Source organism: Lethenteron reissneri, chromosome 4 (genome assembly GCF_015708825.2).
Source record: "Lethenteron reissneri isolate LAM-NWPU_2019-01 chromosome 4, ASM1570882v1, whole genome shotgun sequence".
Lineage (NCBI taxonomy): Eukaryota > Metazoa > Chordata > Hyperoartia > Petromyzontiformes > Petromyzontidae > Lethenteron > Lethenteron reissneri.
Genome location: NC_083782.1, coordinates 5,599,697 through 5,625,281, shown reverse-complemented (window position 1 = coordinate 5,625,281; position 25,585 = coordinate 5,599,697). Strand labels below are relative to the sequence as shown.

Below are 25,585 nucleotides of genomic sequence, written 5' to 3'. Positions count from 1 at the left end.
ACAGGCGGGACGGTCGGCAAGCCTGTTGTGACCGCTGAACCAGGGAGCCGCTCGGATACGTGTTGACCAGTCCCTCCGGCCAGCGGCCATCGTGGGAGGGGCGGCGGGTGCGTTGGAGTAGCAAATTGATTGCTCGTTAACCAGCGCGAGGCCCTTTGGACGCCACTGGCAGAACCGGCGGCTCCCGTCCGCCCTTCTTCCCGACCTTGTCCCCGGCCGCGCGCCACCGTATATGTACACACACAAATATTTAGTAATTTATCCTCAATTTTATTCCGATATCAGCCGTCCGCCGGCGCCAGCGTGGTGAGACGAAGCATCCGTTGGGGATCTCTGCGAGAGATCTCCCGCGGAGTTCCCGAACGGAAAGCGGATATGACGGAGCCACTTCCGAGATCCGTCGCTTCAAGTCCCCTCCCTCCGGTCCCCACAGTAGGTGGCAGTGCTGCGTCATGGCATGTTGATCCACTGCTGGATGATTGGGGCGTCACCATGATCTGGGCAGTCCCCGGCCGGTGGAGACGCGGGGAGAGCGAACGCTTTGGGAGCGTGGCGAGTGCAGTACAACATTGGTGGGGCGGGGGGGGGGGGGGGGGCGATGCATCATCGTGAGCCAGAAGTATTTGACACCATCCGTTCTGAAGTTCGTGGAAAGGGTTAAGTATTGGGAGTCCTGACGCATCCATTGCAGAAAGGTTATGGGGAGAGCAGCAAGAAAGGTTGAAAATTATAATTTAGGCTCCTTTCATTGCGCGTGTCCACAACGGTTAGTAAACATCACGCGGAGAGAGAGCGCGAGAGAGGGGGAAGGCGGGGGGGGGGAGAGACTGCCACGTATAGCGAGAAAAGTCTTTGCATAGCAATTGCTCCGTATTAATTTGGCGAATTCAAATTTCAGCCCGGACGGCGTTGCCGAGATTGACATCTCATTTCCAAAAGAGGCCTCCGGAAAATTGCCACTGAAACACTGCCCCCCCCCCCCCATTTGCTCTCAAGAAATAAATAAATATGTGCCTACCGCGAGATAAACAAACGGAACCGGCAGCCAGCGCGTGGCGATGCGAACCGCGCGGCACGTCCCGGCGGTGTTTCGCGAGCCTCTGCCTTGCTCGGAGATTCTCTACAAAGCGTTTAAGGGGCATTGCTGCGGTTGGGATGGATGGACCGCGTCGGTCTTTCAGTGGCGTCGCACTCCAGGAGGAGGTGCCCTCCGCAGGGGATTGTTTTGGCCTAGTCTTCCACGCGGGTGTGACCTGCCACTACTGGCGGGTCGGATTCCTTCAGCATAAATTAATATTCTGATTCTAGTGCCAGTCCGTCTTGGAAGAGGTGGGAGAGATACCCACAAGCTGCGCGATCGCACGCGACCCGCCGGTCGTAGGCCTACTGTGGTGGCGGCACCCATTTAGACACCGGCTGGGTGGAGAGTGACGGTGGTGGAGTGGGGGAGGGGATGGGGCGGTTGTGGGAGGATTTAGAAAACTTACCCCACGATTTCAACCGCCACGTCACAGGGAGATGGAGTCGAACCGGCGATCCTCTGGATCACAAGTCCAGCTCGCTGGATCGCAAGTCCAGCTCGCTCGCTCGCTCACTTGCCACCGCCACCGTGGCAGCGCGCCACCCGCCCCCCCCCGTATCGCAACACGACGATCGCGTGCCACGTGCTTCTCTCCATGACTTTCGGAAGCTTCGCCGGGTTAAGTCCGTGAACCTTCAGGAAGCCTGCCGCAGCAAACGCGTTGCGTTTCAAAGTGACTGACCTTGTCGGATTTCTTGATGACGTGCGAGGGTCCGGGTTAATGGGCGGCCTTGCAAATTGAAATGCGTCGGCTTCCTTCCCCCCCGCCCCGCCATCCAAATGAATAAATAACGCCGCAAAATCTTTGACGCGTCAAAAAAATCTCACGATGTTTCAAATCTAAATAATCTCGGCTCTGTTCCCCCCCCCCCCACCGCCGTTCAATGTTTTGACAGAGCGGTCGGCAAATCTCTTGAGGCCGCCACCTCTTAGAAAAGAAAAAAATTCAAATTAATCGAACGACCTCCGAATGCTCCTACGCAGCTTTCCTCGGTCGTGCTTAATAGGCACTCGCTAAGCACTCACCCTAACGGTCCTTGAGGCTATAATAGTGGGCGGGGGGGGGAATCTATGTCTCGTGTGTGTGTGTGTGTCTGTCAGTGCGGGGGGGGGGGAGGAGGCGTTGTTGCGGAGTGGTTAGCTCCAATACCAATATCCTCCATTCGCCACGAAGTAACGGTGACATCACCACGGCGCCTGTGCCGGGACAGATGCACTTGGAGGCTACCACGTGAAGTGTCGAAGACTCTTTGACAGGAGGTCACGGGACAGACCCAGCAGGTGCCATGAGTAGACTTCTTGAGATGACTCGCAGATTCACCAGCTTTGCCTCCTACTCTGCAAACTCCGCTGCATTTTATCCGCCCGGCGCTCCGTCAGTTGTTGTGAGCGTCGCTCCTCTACCCTCCGTTGTTATTGGAGGGCGACTGCCTCCAACTGGCAAGTAGCAGCATCCTTCACGAGCCGCCTCCACCGCTCTACGAACCCGCACAGGCCGCGTCAACAGTTGCGCCCGGACTGCGTGGCTCGAAGCTTTAGTGGTGGGACACCTTGGTGGGGGGGGGGTGGCCCTCCGCTCCCTCAGCCGCCCCCCGCGCCGTTCCAGACGTGCGTCTGGAGCACCCGGAACGGAGCGGCACGGATGTGAGGGCCTGTGCGACTGGCACCGTCGATCAATGCGATTTGAATCGGGCAGTAGAGAGAGGACCCCCCCCCCCTTCCGCCCACCCCCTCGTTATCCATCCGTTTAATTAGAACGCTGAACCTGACAAGCAGCGCTTGCCCCTCAACCCCCCCCCATCTCCCCTGCCCCCCCACCCTCTCTCCACCCCGAGCCAACCACTGAGGACGTTGATGCCCCCCCCCCTCCACCTCCTACCACCACCTCCTCACTCGTCTCGCCCAGCTCATCCGCCAGACAACTATCGCCGGGCGTCCGGGAAGGGATTTGATTTTTTTTTAATCCTCTCGGCTCGATGGAGAAATGTTGTCGGCGTTGTGGTTTTTCTGTATTTTTATTTTTAAACCCCGGCCCCGAGATGGATGACGGTTTCATGGGGTCTGATCTTGACTACCGTGGCGTCCGGCGCAGGCCTCCGACATTTGCCGTTGAACGCCCCCCCACCCCACTCCGCCACCCTCCCCACATAGCCCCCCCCCCCACCCTCCCACCTCCCACTCACCACCCCTCACCCACCCCACATGGCCCCCCCACCCACCCACCACCCACTCCCCCACCCCTCACCCACCCCACACGGCCCCCCACCCTCCTACCCCCCACTCCACCACCCTCCCCACACAGCCCCCCCACCCCCCCACCCTCCCACCCCCCACTCCGCCACCCTCCCCACACAGCCCTCCCACCCCCCTCCCACCTCCCACTCACCACCCCTCACCCACCCCACATGGCCCCCCCACCCTCCCACCACCCACTCCCCCACCCCTCACCCACCCCACACGGCCCCCCACCCTCCTACCCCCCACTCCACCACCCTCCCCACACAGCCCCCCCACCCTCCCACCTCCCACTCTGCCACCCTCACCCACCCCACACAGCCCACCCCCCCCCACCCTCCCACCTCTCACTCCCACTCCCCACCTCCCCCCACCCCACCCCCCCAACCTCTGCACAGCCCCCCTCCCCCCATTGCCCCCCACCACCCGGTGAAGTACACGGCTGAACTCTCCGGGCGACCCGGTGTTAAAGGTTTGTAGTTTGCGAGCCGAATGGAGCGACGATTCGCTGTTCTGCCGGCCGCTTCACCGTGCCGGGAAGCGGTGCGGTGGACGATGTCGTCGTCATCGTCGTCATCGTCGTCATTATTATTATTATTAACTCAGTTTGGTGGTCGCCGACACGCTCCGGCCTGGCTACAAACGAACTCCGAATCTGTGCTGGACACCCAGGAACGCAGCGTTGACACAATAATGTAATGTTTACGACGCTTGTGTATATCTGGTCTTCGTTATTATTGTCGTGATCATTGTTTTCAAATCTCGAGGAGTCGTCACGCGACCCGACCCTCACTCGCTTTCCCTTGACCCCTGCCTCTTAACCCCCCTGACCCGTGACCATTCCGCCCCCCCAACCCACAATCTCAGCAGCTGCCGGCTCTGTGCCCTGAACTATGATCCCCACGTGGCTACTCGAAGAAAATATAAAAAAACTATTAAAACTCTTTATTTGACAGCCCACTGAGCTGTACGACAGCTCTCTTTCAGAAGCAACCTGGCCACAAATGATTGCTCAAGGAAGTGGCTTACCACGTGGAAATATCTATAGCAGCCAAATACTCAAAACGAACGTTGGTTTATAAATTTTGTGGGAATAAAAAATCCACGTGACCATGGGGAGAGAGACAAGCAAACTCCAAATATACAAGGGTCGGGATCAAACCCACATCCTCCTGTATGCCAGGAGAGGTAGTTAACATCCCGCCACCGTGGCGCCCTCTTTGTATCGATACATCATAACGTGCCCAATCCAGACAACCTGACCCCGGTCCGTCCGTCTGTGTCTCTTCACGTGTGACCCGTGTGCCAGGTTCTCGGCGCCCTGACCCACTCCGGCTGCCCCCCAAGAATCGACGAATCATCGCGTTCCTGATCGTGACACCCTTTCTCTGGGCGCCGACCTTCCGACACATTGACCCACTGACCGTGACCTCCACCCCCCCCGCCCTCCCTCCCTGCCGACCCCTGTGCCGCAGGCGCCCTGTGGACGTGCGTGGTGCTGAACCCGCACTGCCGCCTGCAGGAGAAGTCCGGCTGGCTGCGGCTGCTGCGGCGCTGGCACGAGGTGGACGTGTGTCCCCTGGAGGACGGTAGCGGCGTCGGCGACCTGCCCAGCGTGTCGCCCTCGCACCACAGCCGAGGTGCGGTCAGCATCGTCAGTCAGTCTGTCCGTCCGTCCGTCTGTCTGTCTGTCTGGACGTTTGTTCGGATGGATATCACTCTTGTCTGTTTTGTCTCGTCTGCACCGTGTCCATCCACCACACTCACCCACTCATCCACCCATTCACTCACCCACCCACTCACTCCCTTAAACACTCAACAACAACAACCGCCATTCGCCACTAAGTTGCGGTCACGTCACCACGGCGCTTGTGCCAGGCTATGTGCACTTTAAGACCGCGTGAAATGTTGAACGCCGACTGGCAGGAGGTCACGGGACAGACCCAGGTGCCATGGGTTGACTGACTGACTCACTTAACCACTCGCTCACCCACTCACTCACCTACCCACTTACCTCCTCGCTCAGTAACTCACCACACTGGAGGTCACAACAGTTGTCTTTCGTCTTCTTCCCTCTGATCCGCTTTGGAATTCCCTCCTCCCAGCCTCTTCCTTTTTTTTTCCAAATTTCCATAACCTTGCTCAGTTCAAGAAACGTGGAATACATCATATAGATTCAAATTCAATGGTGCTGTTGGTTGCTTGGCATTTGGCCGTTTTCAACTTTTGTGCTGATAGTCACTGACCCTGATTTAAAAACCAAAAGAAAGATCTATCCACTGCTGGATGAAGCCCTCAGCTCGACTTTTCCCGGCATCTCATCAGCGACGTGACGCATTACGAGACAGTCATCGGTGAAACTTTGCTGTTTGCGCTGACCCCTTGACCTCTTGATGACCTCTTGACCCTTCGCCCCCCTCCCCCCCTGCGCAGACCCCTTGTCCAGGGGCCGGAGGACAGTGTTCTCGCGAGCGGTGGACGCGTGCGGCCTGCACTGGCAGGACGGCCACCTCCAGCGCATCCTGGGCAACCCCGGCTACCACGGCAACTGTCGCCACGCCGACGACCCTCTCTTTGACCCCCGAGGGCGACCCCTGTGGAACGGTGAGGCGGCGGTCCTGCTCGCCGACTGTTGAATGGGATTTTTAGTCGGTGCTGTCATCTCCCTGCCCCAGACTTGATACCTTCCTCCTCTCCTCTGCCTAAGACCCAGAGACTCACACAAACCCCTAGACTCTCATAGAGACCTGTAGACTCTCATAGAGACCTGTAGACTCTCATAGAGACCTGTAGACTCTCATAGAGACCTGTAAACTCACACAGAGACCCGTAGACTCACACACACCCCTAGACCTTCATAGAGACTTGTTGACTCACACAGAGACCCGTATACTCACACACACCCTAGACTCTCAGAGAGACCCGTAGACTCACACAGACCCCTAGACTCTCATAGAGACCTGGACTCAACCGGACCCGTGGCATCACACAGACCCGTCATAGAGACTTGTTGACTCACACAGAGACCCGTATACTCACACACACCCCTAGACTCTCAGAGAGACCCGTAGACTCACACAGACCCCTAGACTCTCATAGAGACCTGCTGACTCACACAGAGACCCGTGGCCTCACACAGACCCCTAGACTCTCATAGAGACCTGTTGACTTACACAGACCCGTAGACTCACACAGAGACCTATGATTTACTGTCTATAAAACTGCCTCTCTATGACTTCAGATGCTGTCACATGTCCACAGTGTACAAGTCCACACAGCGTTCTGTCATCACTTTAACCCGTCACCCTCCCCCGTGTTCCCTTGTCACCCCCCTGTGTCTCCCCATCACCCTCCCGTGTTGCCCCCCCCCCCCCACCTTGTCTCTCCATGTCCCCTCCACCCCACCCCCGCGGAGTAGAGCACGTGCCCACGGCGTGTGCCCGCGTGGACGCGCTGCGCTCGCACGGCTACCCTAAGGAGGCGCTGCGTCTCGCCGTCGCCATCGTCAGCACGCTGCGCTTGCAGCAGCAGCGCCAGCACAAGCTGTACAGGCGGCAGGAGAAAGGTGAGGCCTGCCCGCTGGCGTGTACACACGCGGCAGCGGCAGTAGCGGCAGCAATAGCAGCAGCAGCAGCAGTTACAGCAGCAGTAACAGCAGTAACAGCAGCAACGGTAACAACGACAGCAGCAGCAACATCAGCAGCAGTAGCAGCAGTAACAGCAACAACGGTAACAACAACAACAGTAGCAGCAACATCAGCAGCAGTAGCAGCAGTTACAGCAGCAGTAACAGCAGCAATGGTAACAACAACAACAGTAGCAGCAACATCAGCAGCAGTAGCAGCAGCAACATCAGCAGCAGTAACAGCAGCAACGGTAACAACAACAACAGTAGCAGCAACATCAGCAGCAGTAGCAGCAGTTACAGCAGCAGTAACAGCAGCAACGGTAACAACAACAACAACAGTAGCCACAACATCAGCAGCAGTAGCAGCAGCAACATCAGCAGCAGTAACAGTAGCAGCAACGGTAACAACAGCAGCAGGAGCAGCAGCAGCAGCAACGACAGCCACCGTCCGGCCACTGATAAATGGATTTAGATTATGTTACTTGGCTTCTGCTATAAATTTCCACATTATAAACCACTTTGTTGAGCTATCATCTTTGGCCAGGTCGCGTCTGAAAAATAAGCTAATAGCTCAGTGAGCTTTACCTGGTAAAACATATTTTAGTTGTGTTTGTGTGTCTTTTTAGTTTGCCTTTCCTATACTTTGCACTGCTAGCTTACTTTTGTACTGTTTGTTGTAACGTTCTGACCTGCCCCGACTGGACATGTGTGAAAAAGAGCTTTATAAATTTCGATTTAAAGCTTTCGTGACTGCAGGGATTCATCTTCTTGGTTCTTTCAGTAAAGTCACGTAGAAGACTTCTATGTGACTTTACCGAAAGAACCAAGAAGAAGAGCTTTATAGCTCATCGGATTCCTCCTCCATTATAAATAAATATTCTGATTCTGAGTGGCGGTGACATCACCTCGCGATCGCGCCACGCCCCACCAACCCCGCCCGCCGCTCCCTCCCCGCAGAGATCCTGCAGAAGGGCACTACGTCGGTGACGAGCGTGGAGGGGTGGGTGGGACACCCCCTTGATCCCATCGGCTGCCTCTTCACCACGCTCACCGAGGGAGCCGTTGGCTCGTCGCACAGCAGCGCGTCCAAGACGAGCGGTCAGCGCCGCCCCCCCCCCCCCACCTCGTGCTCCCCCTTCATCACCCCACCCAACCCCCATGCCATTCCTACCCCGCGCCAGTCGCAGCGCCACAAGGGGACAGCCACCGCTTCATCGCCACCACCGTCACCGCTGCCACCACCGTCAGCGCCGTTGCTGCCAACACCGCCATCATCACCGCCACCACCACCATTACTAACACCGCCACCACCATTTCACCAACACTTAACAGACTTTTGGAGGGAAGTGCTTTCAACGAGCACCTGTGAAGGCCGGAATGGCCCACCAAGGGTTGAGTGGCCAGGGCCACTCTTTACACACCGCACCAGGTACTCATTTTGAGGCTGGGTCCGACCGAGAGGAAGCCCAGGACCAGTTCAGATATGCGTCACTGGTGTTGGCCACGAGCACGGATCGAACTCGGGCGGACGGGTTCGTAGCGTTGTGCGCTAACCGCTGAACTATGCACACACACAGACACACCAACAACAACCGCCATTCGGCACTAAGTGGCGGTGACGTCACCACGACGCTTGTGCCAGGCTATGTGCACGTTGAGGCCACGTGAAGTGTCGAATGCCCGCTGGCAGGAGGTCACGGTGCAGACCCAGGTGCCACGGGTCGAGTGACTGAGATGACTGGAACATTCCACGTGGCCACCCTCAGTGTGTTTTTTTTGTTGTTTCTGGAGGAGCCCCGAGGGTAAAGATTAAATCTCCTGGCTCTGCCAAATGTGGTTTGGCCAGGAGACGTCATAGACGCCTGTTCCCCCGGGGCCTCCGGCACAAGCTTATTAATTAGACGCGCACGCATGCACCAGCTTCCTCTCCAAGCGGGATGTCCGTGGCATGTCGCGCGTTGACCAGTGCGGCGTGCGAGCTTCGCTAACCCAGTCACCACCACAACTTTCATTAACACCAAAGATCAAAGATCCCCCGTATAGCCTTAACAGACTGTAGGGGCAAGTGCTGTTAGCGAGCACCTATGAAGGCCGGAACAGGTACACGAGGGGGTGGGTGGCCAGCACCACGCCCGACCGCCTTTGTCTCCCCAGTGGCGATGTTTACACACCGCACCAGGTACTCATTTAAGGCTGAGTCGACCTAGGGGAGGCCAGGACCGGTTCAGATAAAAGTCACTGGTGTTAGCCGTGAGCGGGAATCGAACCCGGGTCGCCAGGTTCATAGCGCAGCGCGTTAACCGCTACACTACCGCTCCCCACTCATTAACACCACCACCATTGTCACCAACACTGTCACAACCACCGACACTGCCGCTGCCGCCTAAATTCCATCTACGATGCCTCCATCTGTATATCTGACGTTTGATGGTCACATGACATAATTTATTCAGACTCAAGATAATGACTGCGACGACGATGACGATCACGACGATGATAATCGCACCCCCCATGCCTCCATCCGCGCGCAATGTCTCACAACCGGACGCACGTGGCGGAGACCTCGAACCCCAGACAGGCGACAGGCGACAGACGCCGACCGGCGACGCCAATGATCACGCCCGCCCCTCCGTCCGTCCTGTCCGCAGACCCCCTGGGTGGGGACCCCAAGGGGATCGACGGCCTGCACGGCGGGGACCCCTCGGAGCCTGCGTGCCCCTGGGAGGGGGTGAGCGGATTCTTCGGCCCCCCACCGCCCTCCTTCAGGGCCCGTCCCTGCCGCTGTCGGCCGCCGCGGCCGCGGGCTCGGACGCGTGGCCCTGGTGGGAGGGCGTGGGCGGCGTGTCGCCCGACTCGTGCCTCGCGCTGGCCGTCGAGGTCGCCCTGCTCGGCCTCGGCCAGCAGAGGACGATGCCCGAGGGCCTCTACGCCCAGGAGAAGGTGGGGCCCTGCCGCCGCCGCCGCTGCCGCCGCTGCTGCCGCTTCTGCTGCTGCCGCTTCTGCTGCCACCCTTCTCATCCGCCTGCTGCTGCCCTCTGCTACTGCCCTCCTGTGTCTCTTGCTTACTCCACTCCTCTTCTTGGTTCTTTCGGTAAAGTCACGTAGAAGGGAAATAATAAAATAATAAAAATAAAACATAGTAAATAATTCTCACGACGTTTTGGCCACAACGCAAGCAGCCGTCCTCAGGTGAAGAACAGGTCTGTCGGGAAGACAGCGTCTATTTCAGCCCCCCTCCAGTGTCTTAAGCTGTACCCCCTGTGTCTCCTTACCCCATTCAGTATATCCTGCTGTCTATTGTTGGCCCACCCCCACTGCCCTCCTCTTGGGTCTATTGCTGACCTCCTGCATCTACTGCTGCTGCTGCCCTCTGCTACTGCCCTCCTGTGTCTCTTGCTTACCCCACTCCTAAATTTCGATTTAAAGCTTTCGACTCTAAGCCTGGTGGTGTTTCATTTAGACGCTGTCTTCCCGACAGACCTGTTCTTCACCTGAGGACGGCTGCTTGCGTTGTGGCCGAAACGTCGTGAGAATTATTTTATGATGTTTTTATTTTTATTATTTTATTATTTCCCTTCTACGTGACTTTACCGAAAGAACCAAGAAGATGTACCCCACTCCTATGTCTATTTCAGCCCCCCTCCCGTGTCTTAGGCTGTACCCCCTGTGTCTCTTACCCCCCTTCAGTATCTCCTGCTGTCTCTTGTTGGCCCACCCCCACTGCCCTCCTCTTGGGTCTATTGCTGACCTCCTGCATCTACCGCTGCTGCCCCGTGACTCCTGGTTGCTCGGTGTTCTTTCCGGCAGTGTGTCTCTGCCGCAGAGTGTAGCGATGAACGGCGAGGTGTAGGTTATGAGCGCGTGTGTGTTGAGAGACCCTGACCCTTCGGAGAATAGTTTTCTGTTACTTGGTGGCCGCGTGTGATGATTGGCTTTCCGGACAGACTGAAATATGTTTTTGAAACCTGGCGACAGCTCAGCGAGAGTGGTAGTCGGTCACTGCTCATGGAGTCTCGTTCACCGCTCACTCGCGTACCAACCCCGACATCACAGCTCCAGCCGAATGACCCTTGAACTACCGCCCCTGACATCACAGCTCCAGCCGAATGACCCTTGAACTACCGCCCCTGACATCACAGCTCCAGCCGAATGACCCTTGAACTACCAACCCCGACATCACAGCTCCTGCCTGACGACCCTTGAACTACCGCCCCTGACATCACAGCTCCAGCCGAATGACCCTTGAACTACCGCCCCTGACATCACAGCTCCAGCCGAATGACCCTTGAACTACCAACCCCGATATCACAGCTCCAGCCGAATGACCCTTGAACTACCGCCCCTGACATCACAGCTCCAAGCCTGACGACCCTTGAACCTACGCCAACGTTCATATCTTACAAGATTGCCGACCCTTGCAATTCCCGCCCCTGGCCTAGGACTCGTAGTTTGCCGACCGCTCACCTCACCGCTTCCCCTGACCCCGTGCAGGTGGGGCGGCAGGAGGAGCAGTTGCTGGCTCGACTGGGCGACCTGCAGCTCACGCCGGCGCTCATCGGCGTGCTGCGCCGCCAGGCCACGCTGCTGCTGCAGGGTTCGTGCTGCCCACAGACACGGACCTCGTCCCACGGAGCGATGATGACGACAACGTCATTGTTGATGATGTTGATTGTTCGACGACGACGACGGCAAAGATGTCAGCAGTGTTGATGATATTGCTGGCAATGATGGTGCCGACGATGATTATGCCGACGTCGGTGATGATGATCATGAGTGATGAGAGTGTTGCCAACGATGACGATGCCCCGTGGTAATGGCAGCGATCGTGACAGGGATGACAATGATGTCAGTGACCACCTCCGTACGATTACAATATCTATTGTGCTGTCAGTAACGACGACAGCGACTGATAACAACGACAACGATGATATTGTCCACGACCATGTCGGAAACCGACGACGCTGACGATGACGTTTTGGCGACGCCCGCGCGCGCGAGCAGGGGGCCCGTACAGCGGGCTGGGCTGAGGTGGTGCACCGCGAGAGCGTGCCCATGCACACCTTCGCCAAGTTCCTCTTCACCGCGCTGCTGCCGCACGACTCGGAGCTCACCTACCGCGTCGCCCTGCGCGCCATGCGGTGAGATGCCGCCGGGAACGTCGGCAAAATTCGCCGTCGAACGCAGCGACCGCCGACAGCGCCAAAACATTGCCACAAGCGTGAAAACACAATCGCCGCTGACATCGACACCATCACCGCAAACGTCATCACCATCACTGCCACTAGTAACATTGCCACCATCACGACTATTACCAACATTCGCATCACCACTACCACCATCATCATCACCACCACCACCACCGCCGTCACCGCCAACATCATCACCACCACCACTGCCGTCACCGCCAACGTCGTCATCGCCACCACGATCACCGCGGTGACGCTGTGGCGCTGCCCCCTCAGGCTGCCGGTGCTGGAGTCGTCGGCGGGCCCCGGCGAGGCGTCTCACCCGTACCACATCCCTTCGGTGGTGCCCAACCGCTACCCGCGCTGGTTCACGCTGGCGCACATCGAGTCGCAGCAGTGCGAGCTCGCCTCCACCATGCTCACCGCCGCCAAGGGTACGGCACCCACGCAGCACCGGCGCACCGGCGCAGCCGCCGGTATGGCATGCGCCGCATGCGCCGCATGTGCGTTGAACTTCTTTCGCCGTGCGGATCAGAGGTGCGGGGGGGAAGGGACAACGAACTAACACAAAAGCAGTTCGAAGGAAATTCGTTTTTAATGGAGATTTACTGGGGCACGATACACCCTCGCAATGCTACGCCACACACTGGCGCAGTGCGCCAGCCCGCGGTGCCACCCGCTCTCCGCAGCTCAAATTCACGCGCTCACGCGGACGCACGCACACATACACACACACAAAGACAAAGATCCCCCATATAGCCTTTACACACTGTAGGGGCAAGTGCTCTTAGCGAGCACCTCTGAAGGCCGGCACGGCACACGAGGGGGTGGGTGTCCAGCACCACGCCCGACCGCCTTTGTCTCCCTGGTGAAAATGTTGACAGTACCAGGTACTCATTTTAGGCTGAGTCGACCTAGGGGAGAGGCTCAGGCCCGATTCAGATAATCGTCACCGGTGTTGGCCGTGAGCAGGAATCAAACTCGAGATGCCGGGTTCGTAGCGCAGCGCGCTCACCGCTGAACCATGCACACACACAGACGCACGCACGCACAGACGCATGCACACACACAGACGCACGCACGCACCAGCTTCCTCTCCAAGTGGGACGGCCGCGGCATGTTGCGCGTTGACTGGTGCATCGTGTGAGCTCGCGGATTACGCTCCAGTCCTAGTGGTTTGGGGGGACTGGTGGGGGGGGGGGAGGCGGGGGGGGGCACCTTTCGTCACGTGGTTTTTTTTCCCCTTTTGCAGCTGTTGGCACGTGGGTTTTTTGTATCGCGTGATTCGGAAGCCACTCGTCCACTTTCACCGCCCGGCAGACCGGCATTTTTGGCGGAACCCGGATGCTTGCACGCACGCACATGCGCTGACGCACGCTCTCGCACACACACGCACGCTCACGCACACACACGTGCTAACGCACGCTCTCGCACACACACACACGCTCTCGCACACACACGCACGCTCTCGCACACACACGCACGCTCTCGCACACACACGCAAGCTCTCGCACCCGCACGCACGCTCTCGCACACACACGCACGCTCTCGCACACACACGCACGCTCTCGCACACACACGCACGCTCTCGCACACACACGTACGCTCTCGCACACACACACACGCTCACGCACACACACGTGCTAACGCACGCTCGCACACACACACACGCTCTCGCACACACATGCACGCTCTCGCACACACACGCACGCTCTCGCACACACACGTACGCTCTCGCACACACACACACGCTCACGCACACACACGTGCTAACGCACGCTCGCACACACACACACGCTCTCGCACACACATGCACGCTCTCGCACACACACGCACGCTCTCGCACACACACGCACGCTCTCGCACACACACGCACGCTCTCGCACACACGCACGCTCTCGCACACACGCTCTTGCACACACGCGCTGACGCACGCTCTCGCACACACAAGCACGCTCTAACGCAAGCACGCACTCAGTTTGGCAATCGCTTTTACGAGACGCGTTCCATGCATTTGGGTTGGTTCGTTGTCCTTGGTTTTGTTATTTTTCCACTTCGTTTGCTCCCTTCCCGATTTCCTTTTGGCGACAGCGGCACGGAGGGTGGGGGGGGGGGCCTTCATCCAGCAGTGGATAAGATAGTCTATTCCACTCTCGCGCAGGATGATGACAGCGGCGGCAATGTGCCCACGAGCTGAGACGCCAGTGATGTCTGCTAGCCACGAGAGGGCTTGCGGAGAGTTTGTCTAGCTCGGGGGTCGGCAACCTCTCAGAGAAGCAGTAGAGCCATTTGTTTTTGTCTTTGACCAATCTCGTTATGAGAGCCGCATCGCACGCGGCAAGGGCTACTTGTACACAAAACACCGCTGGTATACGGCGGACGACGAACGCAATCTGACTTGAATCAACAAAGCAGGTGATGGAATAAACTGCGTCGATTTAGTCCCCCCCCCCCCCCCCCCCCGCTTCAGTTAATCTTTAAGAATAACAGTTCGACTGTTGTCGATTTTGTCGTCGCCAAAGACATCCACAGTAACCCCGTTCCCTGCCATATTTAATCGATTAGCTTTACGTTAAATTACGTTTAAGGTTTATTTTTATCTTTTTTTTTTATTCAGCGGCTGCCGGCAAAGAGGGCATCCAAAGAGCTGCAAGGGGGGGGGGGCAGCCAAAGAGCGCAAGGGGGGGGGGCAGCCAAAGAGCCCCAAGGGGGGGGCAGCCAAAGAGCCCCAAGGGGGGGGGGCAGCCAAAGAGCCCCAAGGGGGGGGCAGCCAAAGAGCCCCAAGGGGGGGGACAGCCAAAGAGCGCAAGGGGGGGGGGCAGCCAAAGAGCCCCAAGGGGGGGGCAGCCAAAGAGCCCCAAGGGGGGGGCAGCCAAAGAGCCCCAAGGGGGGGGGCGGCCAAAGAGCCCCAGGGGGGGGGGCGGCCGAAGAGCCCCAAGGGGGGGGCATCCAAAGAGCCCCAAAGGGGGGGCAGCCAAAGAGCGCAAGGGGGGGGAGGGCAGCTAAACATCCACAATGTTGCCTCCGGAGCTGCAGGTTTGCCGACCCCTGAAACTCGTTTTTGCCCTTCGCATTTCACCACCTCTTCTTTCCCCCCCTCCTTCCTCTGCTCGTCTCCTCGCCCGCCGCAGGGGACGTGATTAGACTGCGGGCCGTGCTGGACTCCATACAGAAGCACGTGCACTCGTCGTCCCACCTCTTCAAGCTGGCCCAGGACGCGTTCAAGATCGGAACTCCGGCCGACGGGCTGCCCGACATCACGCTGCTCAACGTGGCACTCGAACTGGGCCTACAGGTCTCGCCCATCACCCCCGTGACCCACCAACCCCGTCACCCCCTCCGCCCCCACACAGCTTTGTTGAGCTATCGTTTGTGGCCAGGTCGCTTCTGAATATGAAGCTAACAGCTCAGTGGGCCTTACCTGGTAAAATAATTTTTTATAGTTTACAAACGCGACTTCCGTGGGCAAGTCACAGAGGCAGAGGCAGACAGAGCGCAAATAGGTGGCTAAATTATCACGAAAATTGTCACACGAACCTAAGGGGTAAATGCGCAGCCCTGCGATTACCTGGTAAAATTAAAATAAAAAATTTGGAAAACTCTCCGGTATGCGACCGTCGTCATCCAGAACCGACAGTACAACATATATAACGACGCAATGCCCCGATCGGCAAATACTAAGGAGACATCACGGCGATGATCGACTCCGCTGCTACTGACGGGGTTGTCTGGCTTGACCGGCTGAATGTGAAATCGTAATTGTTGCTCTGCGTCTACATCAGCAGCCGCACGAAACAAGAAAATTGTAAAGGCCCTGTCAGGGTCACTTGAGCCTCTTTGATATCGGCGAGTGTCTAAAGCACCCAGCACCCATATATGGTCACAGCGTAAAATCAAAAGCCAAGGCACAGTAGTGCGATTGTGGACATACAAGCCAATCTATAGACCATATCGTGAACGCATGGAGATACATAGAGACCCATAGAGATACACAGAGATACATTAAAGCCAAGGCACGGCGGGTGCGACTGTGGCCATGCAAACTCGTGAGTCGCCCGTGACGCAGGGATTGCCACGCCGCGTGTGCGCAGGTGATGCGGATGACGCTGTCCACGCTGAACTGGCGCCGGAGGGAGATGGTGCGATGGCTCGTGACTTGCGCCACGGAAGTCGGTGAGTTTTGTGCCGTCGCCGGTTCTGCCCCCCCCCCCCACCTCGTCCTTCGCCAAACCCGTTTGCGAATCATTGTTGTCGCCGCCTCCATGTCATCACCGTGATCTACCCGGTGCTGGGATGAAGGCCTCCCCCCCAAGCCGTCGTTTCCCATCGCTGGGACTCGCTTAGAGAGTTTCCCCGCTTGGCGAGCTCGCTCCGCTGGCTGCTTCGCCTTCACGGGGCAGGTAGCAGCGGCCACCCGAGTTCCATTTCCCGTTAGTGGCGGAGTGACATCCAGGCCGGTTCTGGGCCGCTGTGTGTCACCGATTCACAACGGAGCAGCCTGGGTGAAGGTAACGATCAGACAATGACCCCCCACCCCCCCCCCCCCCGACTCGCACGCCTTGTGGAGGCCCCTCGTCCATCAGTGGATTGACTAAGGGCTGTAAATTATTACGATGACTACACTGTCATTGTACAGCGATGATGGACGGGTGACTAACGACAGCGATGATGATGATGCCGGATAATGGCGACGGTGACGACGATGATGCACAGTTGGGGCGCTGAGTTCGCGAGGTCAGCCGGCACGACGATGATGCCGGCGGTGTGGCCGGAGCCTCTTACGCCCGGCCGCCTTTGTCTCCCCTGTGCTGATGTTCTTCCCTATCCCTCTTCGCTCTCTCTCTGTCACCGGTGGGGGGGGGGGTGGTGCAGGCGTGTGCGCGCTGGTGAGCATCATGCAGAGCTGGTACACCCTCTTCACCCCGACGGAGGCCACCAGCCTGGTGGCCACCAGCGTGCTGTCGCCGCCCACGGCGCTGCGCCTCAGCCTGGACTACGGGCAGCGCGAGGAGCTGGCGCAGTGCGCCCGCACGCTGGCGCTGCAGTGCGCCATGAAGGACCCGCAGAGTTGCGCGCTCTCCGCGCTCACGCTGTGCGAGAAGGACCCCGTCGCCTTCGAGACCGCCTACCAGATCGTCCTCGACGCCGCCAGCGCCGGCTCCGTGGGCGGCGGCGGCGGCATCGGCATCGGCGTGGGGATCGGCGGCGGCGCCGGCGGCGGCGGCGGCTCCGGCATGGGCCACGCGCAGCTCTTTACGGTGGCGCGCTACATGGAGCACCGCGGGTACCCGCTGCGCGCCTACAAGCTCGCCAGCCTCGCCATGGCGCAGCTGAGCCTGGCGTACAACCAGGACACGCACCCGGCCATCAACGACGTGCTGTGGGCCTGCGCGCTCAGCCACTCGCTGGGCAAGCAGGAGCTCGCCGCCATGATCCCGCTCGTGGTCAAGGGCGTGCAGTGCGCCACCGTGCTCTCCGACATCCTGCGCCGCTGCGCCGCCAGCCTCCCGGGCTTGCCCTCGCCGGGAGGCCTCGGCGCCGCCATGCGGGGGCGGGCAGCGGCCGCGGCGGCCGCCGCGGCAGCCGCGGCCGCCGCTTCGGCCGCGGGGAAGTCCGGGGGCGGCGGGGCGGGCGGGGGCGGCGCTTCGGCGTCGTCGACGGCGGCCGCGGCGGCGTCGGTGGCGGCCGCGGCGGCGGCGGACAAGGGCGGCCCGCTGCGGCAGCTGCTGGACGCGACGCTGGCGGCGTACGTGAGCACGGCGCACTCGCGGCTCACGCACATCTCGCCGCGCCACTACGGGGAGTTCGTCGAGTTCCTGGGCAAGGCGCGGGAGGCGTTCCTGCTGGCGCCCGACGGCCACGCGCAGTTTGCGCAGTTCCTCGACGGCCTCAAACAGACGTACAAGGGCAAGAAGAAGCTCATGCTGCTGGTGCGCGAGCGCTTCGGCTGACGCCGGCGTTTGGCGTCGATTGGCGGCGATCGGCGGCAGCCGGGTTCCTTCCTTGACCCCTCGGCCCCCCCCCTCTGCCGTGTCGGAGCGGCCGGGGGGCGACGTCCGTGCTGCGAGGAGGAGGGCGATGATCGTGCGTGTGGGACGACCTGAAGACTCACTGTTTACATGTACAGATCAATGATGACGCACCGGCGAAGGTGTTTGGCGGAGCAACTCTGAAGCCTATACATATATATAAATGTTATATATACCCCCACACGTAGCTTGCACGCTCCGGTAAAGTATTTTTTACTTTTCGTTCATGTTTTTTGTTGTTGTTGGTTGCCGTTCTCTCCCGGGACACGGCGAAACAAACTCGACGGCGTCAACGCTGACGTCGACGCCACCGTCGCCGTAACGACGGTCCACCGCCGTTACCTCTTCTTGGTTTTTGTGTTTCCGCCGTCGCGTTTTGTCCACGTTATTTTTGTTCTTCCTTCCTCCCCTCTGGCACTGGAATCACGTGCCGACACGGGGGGCCCAGGCGACATTCCTGATTTCCGAGCGCAAGTCCGGACCCCTCCGATGATGACGACGGCCACGACGGCAGCGGTGGGCGCCGATCACCGTACCGCGCTCGCTCGTTTGGCTCGCCCGCCCGCCTGCTCAACGTGCGCGAGGATTTGGAGCAAACGGTGCGGCCCTAACCGGACCAGGCCTCTTGGCGTATAAATCGCGAGGCAGCGGAATCGTTTTGAAAAAAAAAAAGCGTGACGAAACGAACGTACGAACTCAAAAAACGAAACCCCGCCTCCCCCCACCCGTCCTCCTACCTGCATAGGATGCAAACCTTAACCACGCTGCTTTGTTTACAAGTGCAGGTGTGTGTCGTGACTTCACAGCGGATTGTTAACCGTCCGTCGCTCTCCTTACGCTCCGGTTCAAAATCGCGACGTCGCACACCACTGAGAGAGAGAGAAGCACCGCGGGAACACGAGAGAGAGAGCGGCGCGCGCGTGGCTACCGCCGCTCCACAGTCGTGGCGGTACCGCACCACGACAACGACGATGACGATGGTGGTGACGCGGCGTTACCCCACCGCGATGACGTGCGGCGATGACGCCGATGATGGTGGCAAGGCGCCGAGCGTAGATCATAGGAAACACTACTAGGCGATCCATTTCTAGACACCCCGCTGATTTCCTTTTCATGGAACCCCCCCCCCCCTGACTTTATTTGCGACGGATATCATGGAAGCGAGATGGTTCCGCATCATTGGGGGGAGGGCGGGCGAGCGTCGGGAGATTTCTGGCAAGCGGATATTGAGGTTCGGTGGGAGACGCGTCGAGCCCTTCGAGCGAGGGTGACGGTTTACCCGTTCGGCGTCTCCCGATTTGCGTCGGCGGGGTAGCTGTAAATGGATCGCTCCGCGTGAATGATTCGGGCGCGGTAACGGTCCGCGGAAACACAGTATTTGAATGATGTTGATGAACGCGACGACGACGACGATGACGACAATAATGATGACGACCCTCGGCCGGTGACTCCGACGGACGGTGACTCAAACCGCAAAGATAATTCTGATCTTTTCGAAATCTCAGAGGACTGTGGAGTTGAAACTCCGTCGCTCGGTAGCGCTCGCCACTCTACTTCCACTTCGCCCGGAGTCGCTCGGCCCCGTCGCTTTTTGGAGGTCGCGAGTTCAATCACCCCCTACCCTCCCCCAACTCGGCCCATCATGACTCGCTTGGGTCAATGAAATAAAGAACCGCCCTGTGCGGGAAGTCGACAGCGATTGGTTTTTGGATATACGGGCCCCCGGCCATGGGAATGTGGAATTTCCAGCGTTGATTTTCCCTCCCCTCTCCCGGGGAGGCCGCCGCCAAAGACGAAAACGACGCTTTTGACCTTTCACCTTTTCACGCGGGCACTGGGCTCTGCTCGAGAGGGAGTGAGAATCGTTCCGCCAAATTCTGACCACGACCCCCACCCCTCCCCCTCCCACCCGACTCCGCAGAGAGGACCAAGCCGATGGTCGCTCGGCCTTTCGTCCGTGCCGTCATCTTCATTACGTTCTACTCGTCTCCTTCGCCGCTGCTTTTCATAATTTATCGTTCTTATCGTCGTCACGCACCACGATTGTTGCTGCTGCTGCTGCTGCTGCCACCACGAGCATCTCTCTCAACTCTCCGCGGGTGTCACACGTTGCTCCTCCCTTCGCTGTGTACGTCCCGAACCCCGTTTCATCGTTTCCTTACTTTCTTTACCACCGCATCGTTCCTCTTCGTCTGCCTTCGTAGATACTTTCGCGATTATCGTTAACAAGTTTTTCTTTTGTGCGTTGCGCGTTCGGCTCTTTCAAAACCGACCGCCGGCGTTCGCGTGCCTGTCCAACGCTTCACCCTCGTCGTTTAAACTTCGTCCACCTCGATCTGCCTCCCCCCCCCCCCCCCCCCACCTCGTCATTCCTCCTGTCCGCCTCCGCGTCTTCTCACTTGTCGTTTTGTGAACTTCCGCGCGCGAACACGCTTTATGCCCCCCCCACCTCAGCCCGCAGCACTGGGACTCGCGAAGATACAAGGGGGATCTCCCATGGTCTCCTCCGCAGAAGTTCTCTCTGCCTCGTCGCTATTTTGTCCCGCGACAGAGAAGCGACCTTCGTTTCATCCGCGCTGCTCCCTCGTTCCGTTCGGCGGTCCAGCGTCCGCATCGCAAACGCGTCCGGCCGCGAACCTCTCTCGCTCGCCCTCGTTCCTGTTTACCTCCCGGGGCGGGGGGGGGGCAGGGGTGTGGGGGGTAGTAGGAGCCCCCCCAGCCCCCCCCCCCTCCCCACCACCACTCACCCTCGTTCGCCGGCACAAGTCTCCGCGGGCGTTGCGTGGCGTTCGCGTCGAAGATCCCTCTCCACGGGGCACAGCGAGCGAGCGCCATGGGGTCGTGACCGACGGCGCGGTCGATTGATCGACTTTATAACACAAACCAAAATGTGCGTGCGTCAGCGGCGACGGTGATGATGATGATTATGACGACGATGACGACGATGATGATGATGATGATGATTTAATAAGCAAAATACCTCCTGTTAACATTATAGAAGGCTTTAAAAAGAAAAGAGAATGATTCCTATCTCCATTTGCCTGACTTGAAGCTTACAGCAGCAATGCGTAACAAACAAAAGTAAGATATGTTACCTCCCGGAGAGATGGCGTACGACGGTGATGCGTGTGCCACGGCGCCGGACAACAACAACAACATATATAGAGAAAAAAACTAAAAAAAACCCCAGAAATATCGGTCACACGCGCAAAGTTGTAATCTTTGAACGGTGATTAACGCAAAAAAGAAAACGGCGAAAAACTAACAAAAAAAAAAACACGAAAAAAACTGTCGGAAAAAAAAATACAAAAAACACTCACAAAAATGTAATCTTCAAATCTAAACGACAACGCACGCGACACCACGAACCGTTATAACACACCAAGTAGGGCGGTCATTGAGAATGTACACTCTCAGGGAAAACCAGTGTGCATAATGTGCATTACCATATACTGTATATATATAACCCTAGGAAGCTGATACACGTAAAAAAAAAACAATTAAAGGTTTGAAGTAATTAATGTAAAAAGTATATTAATTTATAATAAAGAGAATAACATACTTGAATCTGTTGGGGGCTGGGCACATGGCACATATCAGAATGACTACAGTTCTGTCGGGTTTCTGGGTGGGGGTGGGGGGCACTGTTAGGGTTAGCAGGATTTTAGGATTTAATTTGGGGGTTGGGGGGGCGTCTCCTAATTGGGGTTCAGTTTATCGAGAGGGGGGCAAGGCGGGGTTGGTGGGGGGTCGGTTGTGGGGTGTGGCCGACTTGTTCAATTATCTCTGTGCCCCCCCTCTCCCTCCTCTGCCCCCCCCCCCATTCTCTACCCCCCCCCCCTCTCCTTGTCTTGTCGAATACGGCAGTAGAAGCAAGTCAGCCAATTATTAAAAAGCCAGAAGATGTAACTATGCAGAATAATTATGATTGGCTGCCATGGGGGGGCGGGGGGCTTTAGGAACGTTGAGCCGGTTATGTGCGCGGCAATTGGGGGGGGGGGGCACGGTGGTGCCGGAGACGTCGTGGGCACGTCCGTAGGAACGTCGTGGGGACGTCGTGGGGACGTCGTGGGCACGTCGTGGGCACGCTGCGAGCGTGTCAACTTGTATTTATGATCGGCCCGCTTCCGAGAGAAAGGCGGCGGGACCTGTAAATTAGAATTGTGACTTTAAAAAAATGAAATGAAATGATAATGATGGTAACACATGGGATTATGACGAAGGACACGAAAAAAAAACCACCGTGAGAAAATAATGAAAGTAATTATCATGATTACGTCCTGTGTCTCTCGTCGTCGCAGGTTGGAGATTTCTCCGCGTCTTTGTTTCCCCCCCCACCACCCCCCTCTACGTCTTTTGTTTAAATTGTGTTCCTCAGTGTGTTTGTTTGTAATCGCGTGGCATCTTGTATCCAGGTGTGTGTGGGGGACGTTGATCGCACAGACTGTTACACAGCCTCTACAGTACAGTATTGTCCTTCGTAAAAAAAAACGGAACCGAGACCCTGGGGGTAGTTGGGTACTCGACTCCGACTCCTCGGACACGAAAGTCTGTCCCGCATCGCGACGCCAAGCCCCAGCCACACGCCTCGCTCACGGTGATTGTTGTGATGATGATGATATTATAACGTTTAATTTTCATTTCCTCGTTCCAAATAATAATCTGACAACCTCAATGCCGCGGCCGGTTTTATACGTCGGGAGTGATTTTATTTTTCACGATCGTTTGCGGTGGGGGGGGGGGGGCGGCGGCGGGGCTGAAATTTATTTTTATTTTTTGCGTGTGAAGATATTAAGCAGACGAAGTTGACTATAAGTAAATAAGAGAACGCAAGAGACGCGTCGTGCGAGTTACGCGTTTGACGCCTTCGACCTCTGGATTTATTTTCGTGGCAAAGCTCGCTCGCCCCCCCCCCCCTGCCAGCCACAACCACCACCACCAACCCCACGTCTGCATTGCGTTTCAAGACGAGCCTCCGTAGGCAGCGTCTGTCGATTCCGTTTCTGTGATTTTTGTGAAAACCGCAGTGGTTCCACTCCAGAATCCACGTGGAACCCCCTTCCCCCCCCCACTGCCCATGCCCCTCTCTCAGCCTGAACAACACCGTCTGATGAGGCGCGCTGGAGAACAACGTTTGCGCCATCGGTGCTCGGCCAATCACCATCCAGGACGAGAAGAGTAAGGAGACCCCAGCTGTGCTGCTGAACTCACGAAGGGGCTAAACCACGACCTTTGACCCCCCCCCCCCCCCCCCCCCAGTGATCCATCAGCAGTTTTCGTTAAGTGCGGTTTGTTATTTTATTTTCCTTCCCGCAGCTGGACATCACTTGATTGTTTTATTTTTATTTATTTAGTCGTGGGGTAGTTTTTTTTTTTTACAATGCTGTATCGTTCCTTCGCCGCCCCCCCCCCCATTCCTTTCCCCCCTACGCGTTGCAGATTGCACAGAGGCTGCTTTGTGGGCAGCTCCTCTTATAACATTCGGTTCTGGTTGTCAGATTTCAAAATAGGAAAGTGGGAATGGGGGGCACCCCCCACCCCCCTCCCTCCCCCGCCCGCCCCCCCCCTCCCCAACGCCGCATTCTCCCTCCCGGGTTCCTTGAGTTTCATCCCATGATTGCCCGTCTGTTGCCTCATTCGGTGGCATCAGCGGCACAGTGTTTATGATATTTCGTCAACGCAGTGTTGTCATTTTTATTTGACTTGCTTCAGTCGATCTGACTGAAATCCACAGGGGCGCGTCAAACTTGACTGAAATCCCGCAGATTGTCATCGACTGGAACCAGCGGTAACCCAACGTTGTATCTGGACCAAGGCGAAAACCCTCAACTTTTTATTTCATTTTGTGACGGACCACCGCGCGACCGCTGTGTTGCACCAATCGTTTGCGTTTTTTTGTTTGTTCAAAAATGTTAAAACTAACTCCCAACTCGTGACAGCGTCTGCAACGGGGTCCGCAGAGCAGGCACGCCGCACGCGCGGACCGCCAGGGTGGGAGCCACTCCTACAGACTCGGCGACTTCGACTAAATCGGCAACCAATTGCTGTCCAAATTAACGCCGATTCAGGCCACGACTGACTGGACCCTGCTATCGTCAGGGGCTGTCAATTTGAACCCTTTCCCATTCCGATGACGTACACACGTCATCGGAAAGGCACCGGAAGAAAAACTAAAGTAAAATAACTTTTTTCTTCTTGGTTCTTTCGGTAAAGTCACGTAGAAGGGAAATAATAAAATAATAAAAATAAAACATCATACAATAATTCTCACGACGTTTCGGCCACAACTGCTTGCGTTGTGGCTGAAACGTCGTGAGAATTGCTTGCGTTGTGGCCGAAACGTCGTGAGAATTATTGTATTATGTTTTATTTTTATTATTTCCCTTCTACGCGACGTTTCGGCCACAATGCAAGCAGCTGTGGCCGAAACGTCCGTGAGAATTATTTTATTATGTTTTATTTTTGTATTATTTCCCTTCTACGTCACTTTACCGAAAGAACCAAGAAGATGAATCCCTGCAGTCACGAAAGCTTTAAATCGAAATTTAAAATAACTTTATCGGTTAGCGAGGTTCCCACAAGGCCACGCGCGGGAGGGCGTGTGTGGAACAGTTTGGCGCCAGCTATCGTAGGGGAGTGGTCGTGTCGCTACGGTTGTCTGCGGTGAGTGCAGTGTCTTTTTTAGAGAAAAAAAACGGCGCTACGCTTCTCTAAAATAAAATGAACGCTGAACCACTCGCGCGTTCTGAGATTGAGCGGTGAACGATATGCCCACACCCTGTGACTTGCAAACGTCTCGGAACGGGAAAGGGTTGAATAGAAATTTCAAGACTTAAGAGAATTGGGTCAACTCGTTATTTTAAATTTGCTGTACGGTTGGTTGAAATTTGACGGTTATTCATTTCCTACCCCCCCCCCCCCCTCTTCTTCCTTCCCCGCGTTCCTTTCCTCAACGCACGTTTCATTTGTTTTCTTCTCCGGTCTCTCAGCGGTTGCGCCGTTCTATTTGACGCGGGGGCAGCTGGCAAGAGAGTTTGGCGACGTTATCCGTGTTGGACAGAAATTGGCGCGTGCGTGCGTGCGTGCTCGCGCCCTGTATTAAACAGGAAGGGAAGCAAAATTATATAAGGATATATATTACAAAACGATAGTGAATACGAATAATAACGTCAGTGTTTTTTTTATGCTTACCAATTAAGAAGTGGAATTGGGTTGTCGTCTTAATTCTTTGTTTGAAAGTTGTAAAGGGGGAGAGGTTTAAAATGACGCGAGGGTTTGGGAGGGCTGACCAACACGCAGAGCAGCAGCAGCATGGGTTAGGTGATGTTTGTCGCTGTAAGTTGTACAAAATCTGTCTCTCACTTTGTATCTAAAAAAAAAACAAATATGTGTTATTTATTATCATTTTAATTCAATCACGCACTCC

The 25,585-nt window shown here is 57.0% G+C and overlaps 1 protein-coding gene across 1 annotated transcript in view; it reads left to right on the top strand.

The window, feature by feature from the left end:
• The window catches only part of ZSWIM5 (zinc finger SWIM-type containing 5), a 99,032-nt gene extending 75,341 nt beyond the window's left edge, over positions 1–23,691 (top strand). Inside the window, 11 exon segments of the mRNA XM_061562782.1 lie at positions 4,792–4,956; positions 5,750–5,920; positions 6,735–6,881; positions 7,902–8,042; positions 9,593–9,884; positions 11,436–11,538; positions 11,946–12,082; positions 12,407–12,564; positions 15,262–15,425; positions 16,222–16,303; positions 17,003–23,691. Coding sequence (XP_061418766.1) covers positions 4,792–4,956; positions 5,750–5,920; positions 6,735–6,881; positions 7,902–8,042; positions 9,593–9,884; positions 11,436–11,538; positions 11,946–12,082; positions 12,407–12,564; positions 15,262–15,425; positions 16,222–16,303; positions 17,003–18,081 — 2,639 coding nt within the window. The 3' untranslated portion in view covers positions 18,082–23,691.
• Positions 23,692–25,585: the final 1,894 nt, after the last annotated feature.